The sequence below is a fragment of the Perognathus longimembris genome, chromosome 25, assembly GCF_023159225.1.
Source record: "Perognathus longimembris pacificus isolate PPM17 chromosome 25, ASM2315922v1, whole genome shotgun sequence".
Lineage (NCBI taxonomy): Eukaryota > Metazoa > Chordata > Mammalia > Rodentia > Heteromyidae > Perognathus > Perognathus longimembris.
Window position 1 is genome coordinate 17,879,579 of NC_063185.1, and position 17,821 is coordinate 17,897,399.

General features: G+C 46.4%; 1 protein-coding gene across 5 annotated transcripts in view; it reads left to right on the forward strand.

Moving 5' to 3' along the window:
* The window catches only part of Sgcd (sarcoglycan delta), a 464,814-nt gene that overhangs the window by 368,090 nt on the left and 78,903 nt on the right, over positions 1-17,821 (forward strand). For all 5 annotated transcript variants that reach the window (XM_048334294.1, XM_048334295.1, XM_048334296.1 and 2 more), the window contains one exon: positions 8,716-8,817. In XM_048334294.1, coding sequence (XP_048190251.1) covers positions 8,716-8,817 — 102 coding nt within the window. The remainder of the gene's footprint in view (positions 1-8,715; positions 8,818-17,821) is intronic.

Below are 17,821 nucleotides of genomic sequence, written 5' to 3' on the forward strand. Positions count from 1 at the left end.
GCTGAAATCCGAAGAGCACAGCTCCAAAGCCAGCCAGGGCAGGAAAGTCCGAGAGATGCTTACCTCCGGCTAACCACCAAAAAAGCTAGAAGTGGAGCTGTGGCTCAAGTAGAAAAACACCAGCCTTGAATGCAAAAGCTCAGGCACAGTGTGCAAGCCCCAGGATTGGAGCCACAATTTAAAAAAAAAATGAAATGAAGAAAGTACTGCACTATCCCCTAAACTGAGGTTTCTGCTGTGTAATTGCTTGTTAAACTGCATTTTTTTTCCCCCATCTAATTGGATTCTCCATTTACCCAACTGCTCTGAATGGTCACTTTTGTGTGTTTCCCAACCACCATACTCCTTTCACTTATCAGTCATGGTCACACAGGCTGCTCCTTTGTTCCGTCCTTCCTTTTTCTTTCTTCCCAATGGCTTGTCTGCTGCAAGGCATTGCATGCTGGGAAAAGTGGCTTCAGTGATTAAAAAAAAAAAAAAAAAAAAACCACCAAACGACTGGGAGAAGCTTCCAGCGTGCTCTGGAGGGATCTATTTGTGTCTGAGGGTTTCCTTTTACCTGAGCTTGTAAATTCCAGGGGTCATCTCGGTAAAATCCAATTTTAATTCTGAAATACTGTTCCTGAACATGTTTCCTCAGGCCAATTCACGCCTCCTGAATAATAGAATTTGAGCGAGAAGGGAAAGTGTGAGAAGGACAAATGAGGACTTGCAGTCAGGTGACTTTCCAGGGCCAATTGCTGAGTGTGTGCCTTTCAAAGGCAATGAGCTTTATAGGGGTAACGTGCTGTCACTGGGATGCAAACACCTGCAGACTGGCCAAGAACGGATTCCAGGTAACTTGATCTTCTCCGCGTATCTTTGGACCAAAGACCGAGAGTCCTTTGGTTCTGTTTCTTCTCTGCATCTCTCTCTTCACTGTGCTTTGGAATTTGATGCTTGGGTGTCTCCCTTGTACAGTGGCTGAATCTAGCTAACCAATGTACCTATGACCTTACATCGGTCCATTTGTTTTTTGTGGTACAAAGGATTGAATAGGTCCCAAGAACTTTCTAGAATCCAACCTGGATGCTATGTCCAGGTACCTCATTGTTCAGTCAAATGAATATGTAAAATGAGTTATTATAAGTACTCTTCCAAATAATGCGTACAAAGTGATCCTGATTGGGTCCTCTCGTATCATCTAGCTGCCTTGTCATTTTTGCCTGGGAATTCCCCGGACTCAGGGTCCCCAAAACCGTCGGGATTATTGACATTTCCCTTTTTAGATACGTGGGTAGGAATAATACCTGATATGGTAATTCAAAGGAAATAAAAGGCAAGTTCAGTCTCTTTGTGCGGTTTTAATCTCCCAATACTTGACTAGCTTATTTCCAATTAAAAGCATTCAAATAACAGCTGGTTTGAAGAGGAAAACACATTCAGTTTTGGCAAACCCTAAAACATCCCTTCCAGTTTGCCCTTCTCCCGGATTGCTAGCTTTGAGCTTTCTTGGCTGAGCTCCAACCTCATCGTGTTCCCCCAGGATCTGCTGCAGACTTCTTTTCACTTCTCCTAGCCTCCCCCTTCTCTCCCCCTTCTCTGTGTCTCTTCTTGAAGCTGGTGTTGGAATGGTTGGCCCTCTCCTCTTCCACAAGCTCCTCAGAAGATGTGGGACGAAGAGGGTGCTAAACGGCACGTGGCAGAGGAGAGACGAACAAAAGGGACGGGGAAGAAGGAGGTCACGGAGGTGGCGTGTGGGTGGCACCCTACGGCCATCCGTAGTTGTTGCTGTTGTATAGAAAATGACTTGTTCTTCACTTGTGGGACTTGAACTCAGGGCCTGAGCGCTGTCCCTGAGCTCCTTTTGCTCAAGGCGAGTACTCCACCCCTTGGAGTCACAGCACCACTTTTCGAGTAACTCACTGGAGGTCAGAGTCTCACAGGGACTTTCCTGCCTGGGCTGGCTTCAAACAGCAGTCCTCAGATCTCAGCCTCCTGAGTAGCTAGGGCGACAGGCGTGAGCCACCACTGCCCAGCTAGGGTACTGGTTTTGAAGGTACAACTGAGGTAGAGCATTCACCAGCTCCTTGGCTCCCTGCGTTTGTTCCATCAGCTTCTGGGTTCACCAGAATAGAAATCCAACCTCTTGTGTCCTCCCTGTTGATCGGACCCCTCTTCCCTCTGTCAGTTCCTCTGTGGCTCCTTCTTAGGAGGGCGACTGACAGTTGGCCGGCTGGTACCATGTCAAGAGTTGATATTCCTGGTGGTCTCCAAAGGTAAGCACATTTCCCCGTCTTCTCTCTTTCTGCACAGCCTTCTCCACTTCAGTCAGGTTTCTTCTTCGAGAAACTTCTCGGACCTGCTACCCGACGTCTCCCCACTCCCTGTCCTCATCTCTCCCCCTCCTCTGCCTCGTTGTTGTTGGTCATACATTGTACGTTGGGTTGTTCCATGCGAGGCGTTGGGAAAGTTAAGCTTTGTGTACTGCAATGACAGAATTCTCCAAGGGCTCAGCGTCCAGCTGTCCTCCTGTCTCAGTGAGTCCACGCACACCGCTGGACAGCAGGGACTTGTGCCCGTACCCTAAGGACGCAAGAGGTAAAGATTGGGAGGATCGCATTTTCCCTCCGCACCTCCAGCAATAGCTGGGCACCGTGGCATGCTCTCGTCAATTCAGCTGAAAGCATAAATGGGGGATTGTGGTTCAGGATAGCTAGAGCCAAAACAAATAAGACCCTATCAAAAATAACGCTGGAGGCATGGTTCAAATAGTATAGCACCTGCCTACTAAAGCATGAAGCCCTGAATTCAAGCCCCAGTTCTGCTGGAGAAAATATGGGAAATAAGTAAACAACTCATGCATTAAATGGTGGCAGGGTCACGAAGGCCTAAGAGCTGCCAAGCAAGGGGTGCTGCCTGCTTTAATTCTTTTCCTTGGCCTAAGGGTAAACACAGTCGTGGAGATGCATGACCCGCCAAAAAGACAGAGAGAGCTCATCCCCCACCATCCCTGGGAAGGCCAGTGTGGACATAAAAGCTTAGCAAGGGGCAGCTGGGGGCCCGATGGCTCACGATTATAATCCTAGCTACTACTCAGGAGGCTGAGATCTGAGGATCACAGTTCAAAGCCAGCTCGGGCAGGAAAGTCCCTGAGACTCTTCTCTCCAGTGAACCACCAGAAGACCCGAAGTGGCGCTGTGGCTCAAGCGGAAGAGCGCTCGCCTTGAGCTGAAGAGCTCGGGGACAGCGCCCAGGCCCAGAGTTCAAACCCCACCACTGACACACACAGAAACAAGCTTCAGGGGGAACGAATGGGTCCGTCAGCTATGGTGTAGGAGTCTGCAGTGTGGCTTTCACGTTCTTGAATTTCTCCCCGGAAGGCGTCCTCCCAGCTGTCCCAGAGAGGCCCCGGGCCCTTTGAAGCTATCGCTTGAAGTCTCATAAGGAACACGCTTGTGTCCAGCTGACAGCTTTTCCTAATGAAAACACGGAGAAGACAGGACAAGTCTCTCCCTTGGGGTCTGGTGGAAAGGGGTTCTCATCGTGTGCGTTTTAGTACACGTGGGCCGGCCTATTAATGGGGTTTTACCAGTGGGAAGTGCTCACCCTAACTCTAGGGGGTTCCATCTTGGGAACTTAATCCCATGATTAGGTCTAATCATGACCCGCTTATGTTTTTAATGTGTCTCTTTAAGAGAAATGAGCCCCCTCCTTTATTAACAATACCTCACGATTTCTAAGTGTACGTATTTTTTTTTTTTTTACTCAGGACTGGGAGACGTAGCAACTTGAACTTGATTATCCATCTCTCATTTCTTCCCTTCAAATAATAGATGGATTCCCCACCCGTGACTCGTTGTAAAGGTTGCTTATGACCTGCTGTTTGCAAACCCTGTGCTGGCCTTTGTTCTTAGGCCTGAATCCTTCCCCATGCGCAGCTCTGCATTCCAGAGATCTGGAGCTGGGACGGGGTCACGCAAACTACAAATCGCAGGGGTGCCCCGCTCGTGGCCACCACATAGATTGGGGCGCCAGGGTGTCAGTGACAGCTGGGATGGGTTGCTTTCCAGCGACCATCTTTGTGCAGCGCAGGATTAGGGAAAGGACCTTAGTGTTTATATCGTGGTTGGGGAAGAAACGGATTCAAGGAGGCTCGTCTCGGTTCGTAGCAGTAGGAGGAGGGCGGAGGCCTTGAACCGACCGGGCGGAAATGTACTCAGTGTCCTTCAGTCCTTCAAAGTGGGATGGCCGCACCTGCCTGTAATCCCGGCGACTCAGGAGGTGTCGGCCGATTGGAGCGGGGGAGGCAGGGGTGGGTAGATAGATGCGCGCGGTGGCGGATGGGACCGCGGAAGAGGGACGGCAGCCCAGACGTGGAGGGGAGAAGGAGCGCAAGGGCACAGCGCCGACCGCGGGCGGGAGCGGGGCGCGATCCGCAGGGCACAGGACGCGCATTGCCAGGTGTGAACGCGGAAGCCCTCGGGGGAAGTCAGGCTCCAGATGTTGAGCGTTGAACATCTGGGGGGGGGAGGAGAGGGAAGGGGGGGGCCTCCTGACATGAGGCGCCATTCTGCTTGCCACTGGGCAGCAACCACGCGTCAGCAGACGAGCCACGGTGCTTCATATGGCTTACTCAGAATGAGTACCTCCCAGCACTCCGCGAGCATCCGTGGAACGCAGGGTACTTCCCCAGCCGGGTCTCAGGGGCCGGGTCTTTGGCAATCACGCCGGCCGTGGGTACCTCCTAGGCATCAGTGAAATGGCTTCCTACTTGGATCCAATCGTGCCTGCCCTGAACCGCTCCACGAGGCCAGCGCCCCGAGACTGCTGGCTGAAACGGGGCCCACCAGCCTGGAAATGTGCTGATGGCATTAAAAACTAGCCGGTGCTGACGCAGCAGGGCCAGAAAAACAACAACAACAAAACAGAGGAGGAAGAAATAACGTTTTCTTAAAACGAACATAATAGCAACTCCCGGGTCCCAGGGCCGCCCTCCCTCCCCTCCCCCCCCCCCCCCCCCCCCCGCCACCTCCCCACCTCCCCACCTCCCCACCTCCCCACGGCCCGGCAGCAACGTCCGCCTCACTCAGGATTCTTTTTTTTTTAATTTATTTATTAATTAAACAAATTTTTTGACACGGTGTTGTGCAAAAGGGGTACAGTTACATAGTAGGGCAGAGTGTGTGTTTCTTGTGATATCTTACGCCCTGTTTTTCTTTCCCTTCCCTAGATCAGGTAGACATATATACAATACACAGTGTACCAAAAACATATACAGTAGCCACGTGGCCTAAGCCCAAGGAAATTCGCCTAGGGCTTTAAAGGTAACGTCAACATTAGAGTTTGCTTATCCTTGTCTTATATGAACATGCATACATAGCTTTTGAGCTATTGTATTCCACTGAGAGGTCTATTTCTGACCTTTATATGTTGAGTAGTTGTTTGGTTTTAGTTACATACTGTTGGGTCGCTGCCCCAATCCTGTGGGAAATACCATTTGACAAGCAGTTTTGGGTTTCGCAGACCTGGTCTCTGCTGTCTCCCCCTCCCCTCCCCCCCCCACTGTAACAGTCACCTATCAAGGTCACTCAGGATTCTTGTCAGATGCTCCGCCATCTTGCCCAGTCCAGGGACGGAGAGGACACGTGGACGCCCATCTCGCGTGAGCTTTGGCTGGGAACTGCCATCCCTCTCTCCTCGTGGGCTGGAGGGTGGCAATCCCACTGCCCCTCCTGGAGGAGGGATCCTCCAGGGCCTGGGGACACGCCGCCATCTCCCCGTGAGCTCTCAGCCCTCCTAAGAACACTGCTAAGACCCCCAAAGTCACCTCCATGCTGAAAAAGAAAATGTCTTCTCTATTCCTCGCCTCCCTTCATAACGCCCCTAGACCACCCAGCGATGCTCATCTCGTACGGACCGTGAGACGTCTCCCTCATGTGACTTGCTTCTTCACACTCGTACCACAGAGACAGGGCGCCCATTGGAAATGGAGAGGTGAAGGGTCAAAGGCCAGCATGAGAGGCAGACTCCTCATGTAGAAAACTAGCCATGCAGAACAACCCGGCAGCCAATCAGGGCCAACGTGGCTGCCATGGCCCATCCCCAGCCCAAAGGGAGATGGTCTGGATTCTGCCCACTTGGAAGATCTTAAGACAAAGGCACCTTAAGTTAGACTGGGAGGCTTGGTGCTGGTTGCTCACACTTGCTGAAGATGGCTGAGATCTGAGGATCATCGTTTAGAGCCAGCCCGAGCCGGAAAGTCCAGGAGACTCTTAACTCTAATTAGTTCGCAGAAAGCCAGGAGTGGAGGGGGGAATCGAGTGACAGAATGCCAGTCTTGAGCAAAAAAAACCAAGTTAGGCCCTGAGTTCAAGCCCCACTACCAACATATACACAAAGAAAGGACTGTGAGAAGAATGGGATTTTTCTGGTGTGTTTTTAACCTGAGGTGCTGGGTAAGGGTCACATTTCAGATAGACGTTGCTGTCACAAAGCTACTGGACTGATGGATTTGATTTGTGTTTTCTGAGGCAGGCAGAAGGATCACCGGAGTGAGGCCAGTGCGTGCAAAGTTTAGCAAGACCAGGCCTCCTAAAAAGGGGGATGAATGAGGGGGAGTTGGGGTGCATGGTTTTAGAAGAAAATCCAACAGATAACAGAATGCCAGTGACTTTGAATGGGTGGAAACTTGAGTTGGGATAATGAGATGACTCATCGGTTCTGTAAGTTTCTTATTATTGTTAGTGTTTTTGGAACGCGCAGATATACAAAAGTAGAAGACAGCCATGCAAAGATGTTAACTATTAACACTCACAGATATTTCCCCCTAGGACTTCTCCCCTATGAAATTTCCTTAAGAGTCTGTCATGGTATTACATATATTTGCTTAATCATTGAAATGCATTATGAATATTCCCTAAGCCCTTGAGGGTTCGTCTATGAAATCTACATAGCATTTTCCATTATCACACATTAACTTATTTCATCAGGAGGCTTTTAGATCATTTATGAGGCGTTAAAACTGGCATGGCCTCAAACGACTATACTGCTAAATGTGTATATGCCTGTATGACTACTTCACTAAGACAGAAAACCCAAGTAAACCTAGCAGCTTTTAATGAGGATGAAGAACATGGCATGAAACGTGAAAAGGCGGGGGAATTCGGTACATTGTACAACATCGTGAACGGTTGAGGGCAGGGAGTTTGTGCTGCTTGTCAGCCACTGAAAAATCTGTTTGCGTCACAATAAGAAATCCACACATCCCATTTCCTAGGAGATATAGTCTTTCTCAAAAACTGAGCACGAATCTGATCAAGCTTCCAGAGGTAACTAGCAACAGGAAATACTGGAGGCCAGAGAAACATGTATGGAATGAGGGGGTACATCCCACAAAATGTGACCTCTGGGAAATGTGTGTGTGTGTGTGTATGTGTGTGTGTGTGTGTGTGTGTGTGTGTGTGTGTGTGTGTGTGTGTGTGTGAAGGAAGAGAAACAGATGGATACTAACTGGAGATTTAAAGAAATTGCTGTATTTTGTGTATCAGCCCATTGAAATTGGGTAATTTATTCAAATAAGCAAATTATAGAGACAATAAATACATCAGAGATGTGAACATTGGCAGGGAGTATTTGTTATTAACATAGGAATGGTTCTTATTTTTGACACTGGCTATTCGATACTAAGAAATGATATTAGGAAGAAATAATATAGTATATTATTATTAGTATTATACAGACATGTCCTATATAGCAATAATAGCCATAAGTTGGTCATTGATTTTGACAGTACTGGGGTTTGAAATTAGGACCTTGCCCCTATGAGACTGCTGCTCAGTCACTTGAGACATGCCTGTGAGCCCTACCTACTTTTTGCTGGCTATTTTGGAGATCGAGTCTGGCAATCCTTATTGCTGGGGCTGACATTGAACTTCGATCCTCTGGATCTTAGACTCGACTAGGAGGACAGCACCTGGCATAAATTGACAAGTTTTGAAGACAGATGGTAAGTAAACAAAAAAAAAAAAAAACCCAGTGCCTAGCCAGATACAGGTGACCCCTATCTATAACCCTAGCTACTCAGGGAGCTGAGATCTGGAGAATCCCAGGTTGAGGCCAGCATAGTATGAAACAATCCACAAGACTCCATTTCCAGAATAACCAGCAGCAAGTCAGGCTGGAGGAATGGCTTAGGTGGTAGAGCACCAGCTAAGCAAGCAAGCTCAGCGAGTGGAAGGCTCTGAGCTTCAGGTCTCGATAAGAATTTGGTTTTCATGCTGCCTAGTTACCCTTTCTGCCTTTGTGTTCATTTTATTACCATAACAGAATAACAATCAGAGTAAACAATTTGACTTCTTAAACGTTGTGTGAGCTTTTGATTAAGCTTCCAGTGTGAAATTTCTACATGGAATTTTACCTTAAACCCAGAAAATCCTTGTCTTTTCCCAGTCCCTTCCTGTGTGTATTCCCCCGTAGCCCAGTAATGAGAGCGAGCCTCTCTCGTCTGTGCGTCGCCTTGTCTTGGGGACATGGAAATAGCTTGACACAGGATTTCTCAGACGAAATAGGCATGAAAAGTAATATGCATAATTGCACTGAACAATGCATTCCAATGTTTTCAACCTTCCTTATTCCCCTCCTGCAAATCATTCTCTTTCCATTTTTGATAGCCAGGGATATTTTGAAATGTTGGCTAATCCCATTTTCCCTATTATCTCTTCGTCTCTCTTTCAGGATGGAATGGGAAACTTGAGAATCACAGACAAAGGTCTCAGGCTAGAAGGAGACTCAGAGTTCTTGCAGCCTCTCTACGCCAAAGAAATCCAGTCCCGCCCAGTAAGTTTCTGCTGAGAGCAGAAAAAAAATTGTTGTTTTCCTATCTCATATCGGTACCTGGGGAGATGTATTCTGCCATCTGTTGAGGTGGAATAGTGTGACCAGGGCCGTGGAGGGGGCAGGCGGGGCTAATGAGATGGATCTGCTCTCGATGGGACGCCTCGGGTTAGCTCAGAGCCCTGTGGGAAGTCATCTTCGGTCACTATCGGCCTTCGTTGTCCACGGCGCTGAGGCTGGTTTTGAAAACACAGGCCTGAAGAATGAGAGCTCTGCTTATCTTGAGCAGTTTGGTTGGAAGCAGCTTGTTCTTGTCACGGCCAAGTTCAGCACCGCTGTCTACCTTAGTCACGGTGTCCCAGGACGCAACTCATGAGGCAAGAGGCAAACCGTGGGAAAGGTGAGAGGGAGGTTTATTAGGAAAGAAGCACGGCAGGAAAAGGGGGATAACAAGGAAGGGTGTCACGGGAAGAGAGCCCTGCAGCCATCTTCAAGGTACCAGTGTTAGGTTTAAGTAAATGAGGGGCAGGGGACGAGGGATGTATAGTTCAAGAGTCCCAAGGGCTGGTGGCTCACCCCTGTAATCCTAGCTACTCAAGGGGCTGAGATCTGAAGATCCTGGGTCAAAGCCACCCTGGGCAGGAAAGTCCTGGCGAGATTTTTATCTCCAGTTAACCACCAGGAAACTGGAGTGGCACTGTGGCTCAAAGTGGGGGAGCACTAGCCTTGGGCTAGTGACCTCATGTTCTCACCTTCCCTGTGAGCTTTCCCATGGCTAGCTGTTACCGATCAATGATCAACAAATCGTCCCTGAAATTGGACTTAACCACTGGTATCTAATTTAATTCACAGTTTGGTCCAATGAAGAAGGGATTCTTTTTGCTCCATTTTACAAACTAGACAACAGAGGCACAGAAATGTATGATATACAAAACCACATACTTACTAAATAATGGGATAAAATGTTTTTATTCCCAGAAATGTGATTCCATATCCACAGACTGCAATATATTAGCTCTTCTTCTTTCCTCCCTTCTCTGTCCTGCCTTCCTTCCTTCCTCCCTCCCTCCTTCTCTCCCTTCCTTCCTTCCTTTTCCTTATGCTAAAAGTCTTCCCACATGCCTTGCTTTTGTTGATTAATAGTATCAAGGTTGATTCCTTTTAGTATTTTTTTGATTGGATACATTTTTTCGTTAAGTTCATTTTTGGTTTCTCATGCCACAGGAGGACAGAGTTTTTCTGGAAGGGATAATTCATACATTGGTTCAGGCTGAACTTGCTCTCTAGCTACCTGCTACCGATCTGTAGCCAGGAGTCACTGGAAAGTTCCCCCAAAGCATCATTTGCATTGTGTGCATAGATTAGCATAATTAATGCATTCAGCAACTTGGTATGGTAACTTGTTTTATTGAAATGCCATCCAATGTCCTGAATTATATTAAACTAAATGGTCCTGAATTGCTGTCAGCAAGTGAACTCCTTTGCCTGTTTGTTAAAAAAAAAAAAAAAGAAGAAGAAGAAGCCAGACACTGGTGGCTCATGCCTGTAATCCTAGCTACTCCAGAGGCTGAGAGCTGAGGATTGTAGTTCAAAGCTAGCCTGGGCAGGTAAGTCTGTGAGACTCCTATCTTCAGTTAACCACCAGAACACCGGAAGTAGTGCCGTGGCTCAAAGTGGTAGAGTGCCAGCCTTGAGCAAAAGAGCTCAGGCCCCTGAGTTCAAGCCCCACAACTGACCCCCATCCCCACCCCCACCCCCAAAAAAAGAAGGGCCAGGGCAGTAAAAACATCAAAAAGAGCAAATCACTTCAGTCCTATAGTTGTTATTTATAAAATTTAACTGGACCCATATAGTGCTTTGGCCAAGGCATCCAAGGTGCTACGTATATCAGAAATCTAGTCACTGCCATTGAAGAAGTTACACCCTGATGGATGGTCGCATGATAAACTCGGCTTTGTACTGACAGAGACAGTTTCTCTACATTCTTGCCAACATTCTCCTTTCCGCTTTGGTAATACTCTCCTAAGCAGGTGCAATATGACATCTTGTGGCTTTTCTATTGGCATTTGCTCTATGATTAGTGATGTCGAGCACAGTTTCTTGGATGTCTTCTTTGAAATAATATCTACTCAACTCATTTGCCAGTTTTTTTTATTGTTGTCAATATTTTGTTTGCGTATGGAGTGGCAAGAGTTCCAGCTGTACTTGGGTTTCATTCCCCTATTAGATACTGAGTGATCTGCCAATATTTTCTCCTATTCTGTGGTTAACCTGTTCACTCCTTTTGCTGCAAAGAAGCTTTTATAGTTTGATGAGTCCTACTTTATCATGCTTTATATCACCTTTGCTTTTGGTACCATATGCCAAGCGTATCCTTTATTGCCAGAACCAGGATTTTGAAGTGTTCTCCTGTTTTCTTCTAGTGGTTTTATTGGTTTATATCATATGTTTAAGTTCTAATCATTGTTGGTTTGTGTGTGTGTGTGTGTGTGTTTGCTTTGTTTTGTTTTTATTTCGGCATGTAGATATCCAGTTTTCCCAGCACTGTTCACGACAGAGATCATTCTTAAACCCACCTTGAGTTCTTGGTGCCTGCGTTGATGATTAGTGGACTCTGTGTAAATCCGTTGATTTCTGGGTTCTGTATGCCGTGGCTGACCCCGGCTCCTGATCCCATACCGACGCCGTGCTGTTTGGATGACTACAGCTTTGTACTCTTAACTTGAGGCCGGGCGCTGCGATACTCCCTGCTTTGTTCTTTTTTTTTTTTTTTTTTTTTTTTTTTTTGGCCAGTCCTGGGCCTTGGACTCAGGGCCTGAGCACTGTCCCTGGCTTCTTCCCGCTCAAGGCTAGCACTCTGCCACTTGAGCCACAGCGCCACTTCTGGCCGTTTTCTGTATATGTGGTGCTGGGGAATCGAACCTAGGGCCTCGTGTATCCGAGGCAGACACTCTTGCCACTAGGCTATATCCCCAGCCCCCCTGCTTTGTTCTTGATACATCTAAATGGCACACAGGCTCAGTAACAGGTGAATCTCAACTTCTGGAACCCGAAGCCGAGGCTCACCACAAGTACCCTCCACCCCGGGTGCCCTGGAACATGGCTCCCTCTTGTGTTTATCCCTCTATCTACTAAAGAACATAAGCTGGGTGGAAGGCATGCTCTATAGGAGACACTAACTTGGAGGTAACTTCGGATGGCGGAGAGGTGAGGGGTAAGTGTGATCAGAGCAGAGCTGCCTGTCTCTGCTTAGTTGAGAATCCAGAGGAAGGCCCCCGTGACGTCTCCTCGAGGAACTTCCACTTCCAGCTGAACAAAATCGCACACACACAGCCTCCTCCCCACCACGTGCACGGAGCACGGGCATCTTGCTGGCTTTAATTAGGAAGTGAACTGGACCATGACGTATTGCCCAAGTTAAATAAAAGTGATTTGTACCAAGTCGCAGGGGGTCCACTGGGCAACTTTGGATTTCTTCGCTCACCCGTCAGTGACAAATGGCATTAAAAACTGGAAGGGTCAACTGTGAGCCCATCTGCCCTGAGAAGCCAGTCGCCATTCCCCAGCGTGTCGCGTCTGTGCACCTGTGCTGATGGACCGCGGACAGGCGTGGGGACGCGCGCCGGGCCTGTTTGATACAGACACAAGCTTTGAATCGTTCAACATGGGAATCCTGGAAGGCAGGCATCAGATCTGCAAAGGCTTCTGGTTACTATATTGTGTAAGAATCAACGGGTCATGTTTTGGGGTTCTCTTTTAATGTAGGAGACCGTGTGTGTGTGTGTGTGTGTGTGTGTGTGTGTGTGTGTGTGTGTTCAATGAATTCCTGTTACTTTAGGAAGCAGATTTTATTTGAATACATGCATGTTCTCTGAGATCTTTCTGACTCAACAAATTCTGTGAGAACTTCCTAGGTACAGACAAATACCTCCTTGAATAGGGGCTTGGGTGTGGATTAATTCTCATTCTCAGCTACACTCTGGTTATTCTATCAACTAGAAGACGACATGAGCAATGATAAGGCTGCAGGCCAGGGGTGAGAACGGAGCGGGAGTAAGGATAAGAGGGGCTGACTTCGGGGTGTTGAAGCCCACCTTTTTCTTGCTGTAAGCTGTGATTCCTACCGTCCCTGGGCAGACGAAAGCTCTGAGAGTGGACCCAGAGTTGAGCAGAGCAGAATGACCACCTCCCCTTGTTCTCAGCTTGGAATATCTCAGCAGCATCACCTGCCCCTGTCTGTCACTTCGGGAGACATCGTGGCCCCACCGTGCTCCTCGCCAGTGTGCACCGCACCTCAATTCATGTTCTCTTCATGGGACCCACGTGCTCGTTGCGGTTAGGCGGCGTCTAACAGCCAGGGGTGGAACCGTGGAGAGAAAAGCAAGCTTGAGGGAAGGCAGGTGCCTTACTATAGTCTTAAAAGTTTTGTCATTTTTCACTCCCAGATTGTTAGCAGAAAAAAAAAAAAAGAAAGAAAAGAAAAGAATGCTACTTTAAAGTTTTGGATTTTTGCCCACAATGCGTTGATCAAAATAGGCCCATCTCCTGTCCAATTCTAGTCGTATCCAGTGTTCCATAATTGCTGTGAGTGTATTGTACCATTAGTCTTAATTTTCACAAACTTGTTCATTGTCAAAAACACTGATAATTTTTTTCAGAAGGTGTAATTCCAAGCGGCGGAAGCCAAAACACTTCCCTGGCATATGAAATTATGAGCAAATGCTTACTGTGACTTTGATTTTTGCGAGCTCTCTCAGCAGCTAAGTGTAACCTTTAGATGCAGAATTCTGTGCGTGATTACCAGCGAGGGTTTAAATGGTGGCTGCCTAAATTGTGTGTGGGAGGCTTTCCATTTCCATGAATGATTCTGTTTTTTATCAGCGACGATTCTGCCTCTGGGCAAATACCAAATGATCTGCAAAGGAAATGAAGCTTTCAGGCTAATAAATATTGTGAGATACACTTGTTGCATATCGGATGGAGGGGGCGGGGAAAGGAGAGGAAGACAGGTACAAAGGTCGCCATTTTGGAAGACTGAGACAGACAGATTGATACATGGTGACCTTGCTTGGTGCAGTAGCGTTGGTTCCCCCCACTCTACGGACAAAGAAACTTTTGGGTTTTTTAACTGTCAGAATCAAGGGAATAAAAAGTGGCATCTCATCTAGGCACTGGTGGCTCACGCCTGTCATCCTAGCTACTCAGGAGGCTGAGATCTGAGGATCACAGTTCCAAGCCATAGCAGGAAAGTCCATGAGACTCTTATCTCCAGTTAATCACATAAAAAGATGGGAATGGCGCTGTGACTCAACTGGTAGAGCTTTTAGCCGTGAGCAAAGGGAGCCCAGGCCTGGTAGTAAAGGAAATGCAAATAAAAACAACCCTGAGATACCACCTCACTCCAGTTAGAATGGCCTATACTCTGAACTCAGGCAACAACAAATGCTGGAGGGGGTGCAGGGAAAGAGGAACCCTTCTCCATTGTTGGTGGGAGTGCAAATTAGTACAACCACTTTGGAGAACAGTATAGAGGTTTCTCAAAAAGCTCAATATAGACCTACCCTATGACCCAGCCATACCACTCCTAGGCATCTATCCTAAACAGCAAACCCCAAGATATCAAAAAGACATTTGTACTTCCATGTTTATTGCGGCACAATTCACAATAGCCAAAATATGGAAACAACCCAGATGCCCCTCCACAGACGAATGGATCCAAAAAATATGCTACCTATACACAATGGAATACTACATAGCAATTAGGAATGGTGAGATATTGTTATTCGCAGGGAAATGGTCAGAACTCGAACAAATAATGTTGAGCGAGACAAGCCTAGAACACAGAAAACAAAGGTGCATGATCTCCCTGATATATGACTGTTAAGATGGGGTGACGGAGAGACAGTAGAGACCAAGTCTGTGAAACCAAAAACTGCTTGTCAAATAGTATTCCCCACAGGATTGGGTCAGCGACCCAACATTATGTAACTAAAACCAAACAATTACTCAACATATAAAGGTCAAAAATTGACCTCTCAGGGGAATACAATAGCTCAAGAGCTAGGTATGTACGTTCATATAAGACTGCTGTCGACATATGGTCTAATATCGACATTACATTTAAAGCCCTAGGTGAACTTTCTTGGGCGTGGCCACGTGGCTACTGTATATGTTCTCAATACATTGTATATTGTATATATGTCTACCTGACCTAGAGAAGAGATAGAAAAACAGGACGTAAGATATCACAAGAAATGTACACACTGCCCTACTATGTAACTGTACCCTTTTTGCACAACACCTTGTCAAAAAATTTGTGTTCAATTAATAAACAAATAAATAAAAAAAAGTTTAAAAAAATGAAAAAAAAAAAGGAGCCCAGGGACAGCATCCAGGCCCAGAGTTCAATCCCCAGGACCAGCAATAAAACAAAAAAGTAGCATCTCTAAGAGCAAAATACCATTTGCTAGTGGTAGGATCGTGGGAGTGTCCTACCATCAAGCTGTGCAGGTTGGTTTTAGCCCTCAGTACAGGTGCACACACACACACACGCACACACACACACACACACACACACACACACACACACACGGATTTGCTTAGCCTCTGGTTCCCGTCTCAAAATCTCCTCAGCTCTTTCACTCCTCCCAACCCCCTCTAGCTTTATCATGTCTAATGGATATCTGGGGGCATAATTACTTTGGGGATCCCCAAGGAGAAAGGAGTGGGGTCTTCATTCTAAATTCAATGTGCCTGAGGCGCTCATGCTGTTTGCCTTTGCTCAGCCCCTGCTCTACTTCCTGCCTTCTCCCACTTCTTCGGCTGTGACAGCATCCTTTGGCTTGTGGCCCTGCCACACTTGGCTCCTTTGACTCAGCTCTGCTTTTCCAGCACTGATGTACACGTTATCCCTCAACTGTGGTGGGAACCTCCTGTTTCTATCTCTGAAGCCTTCAGCTGGGCTAAATCATCCCCTTGGATCCCCGGTGTTGATATTACGATCAGAAGCCTTGCCGTAGGACACTCCCAAAGACCAGACAGTACAGACGCGATGTACATGTGTTTCATAGGTAGATGAATAATTCCATTTGAGCTTAGCTTTGCTTCCTCCGAGCTTTGAAACTTGAACATTACTTGACATGTCCCCACCCAGCACATCAATTTCTCTGTCTTTGAGTATCTGAGAGGATCAGGGTTGTTCTGAAAATTAAATGAGAAAATATAGAAAGGCTGCTTAAAACGCTGTGTTCCACTTAGGTAAGACCCACTGTAAATTGCTGCCGGTGTTGTGGTGGCGGTGGTGGTCCTTGTGGTAGACAGAAAACTCCAGGTATAAATCCCAGCTACACTGATCAGATGACTGACTTCAAATCCTCCCAATATAGTGCTTTCTGAGCTGAAGCCAAAGGAAAAGGGGGAATCTCTCTCATTCAGAAGCCCAAAGCCATTCTTCCCAGAGGTATCTCTTCAACCCACTCATGCAGTGGTTTCATCGGAGGTTGTTGAGAATATCCCCTATCAGTGTTAGCCGTAAAGAAACTTACTGGGGCTTGTTGCCTCTTGGTTCATGGGGTACCCTGCAAGGAAAATAGAAACAAAGCAAAGGTATGTCGTCGCACAGTTGATTGACTTTAATAGGTCCTGATTATGCTGCTCATATTCCATGAAATTAAAAAGCTTACAAATGTTATGAGCCATTACCCTTCCATTTAAGAGAGCTTCTGACATGTTAGCAGCTACATTTAATGAAATTCTTTTCAAAAATGCCATCGGCAGGCTCCACGTAGAAAGGCAACGCGAAGAGTGAGGAGGAGACGTTTGTCCTCTTACGAAGCCTATCTGTTGTCTTGTCTGAGACCCAGCTCCAAAGCCACCAGAAGTGTGTGGCTTGGTGGTTTTGGGGTTTTGTTTTCCAGTCAGAAGGTGATTTACATTTTCTGTAAAATGATCACAAGCTATACTTCAGTTTAAGAAAAGACATATATATATGCATATATACATATATATGTACATATATATGTATACACATATATACATATATATACATATACACATATATGTATATATATATATATATGCGCACAATGAGCCAGTGGCTCAGGCCTGTAATCCTAGCTATTCAGGAAGCTGAGATCTGAGGATCGCGGTGCAAAGCTAACCAGAAAAGTCTGTGAGATTCTTACCTCTAACTAACACCCAAGTGTCAGAAATGGCACTGTGCTCGTGGTGATAGATCACTACTCTTGAGCAAAAGAAACTCAGGGAAAGTGCCCAGGCCCTGAGTTCAAAACCCAGGACTGGCGCGTGCGTGCAGACACACATACACACACACACACAGTAACATTTGGGCTGTCTTCACAATGAGCCTTTTTCATAAGGATACATTTTAAAACTTATTTTGTCTCTGATTCTGTCTATTGTCCTTGACAATCTAAAACATTCTACAAAGTGTTCTAACATGTCATTTCCATGCTGTCTTCCATTGGGCCATCATGGTATATTTGAGAGATAAGCTATTGCAATACAAACATGAGATGATAAAGTTCTAGATCAGTGGATACTTCTTACTTTCAGAGGAAGTAAGTTTTTACAGTCTGTTGAAGGCCTGCTTATCATCTGGATTATGAGAAAGGTGAGTAATGAGGTATGAGTTATGTACAGATAGTTCTTTCTGTTGAAGTCTTTCCTTTTTTTTTTTTACTATGAGGATAGTTAGTAATATCATTGGGGGGTAGTACCAATCTTTGAACTCAGGACCTCTGTTCTTGATTGGCGTGCATATGCAACCAATCCAGTTTCTTCTAGTTGATTTAGGGATGGAGTCTTGCTGTCTGCCTGGGCCAGTTTCAAACAACAACAAATAATATATATGTATACACACAAATATATATGTGTGTATATTATATATGCATATATACATATGTATATATACATATACATGTATACATATATATACATGTATATGTATATATACATATGTATATATGTGTATACGTATATGTATATA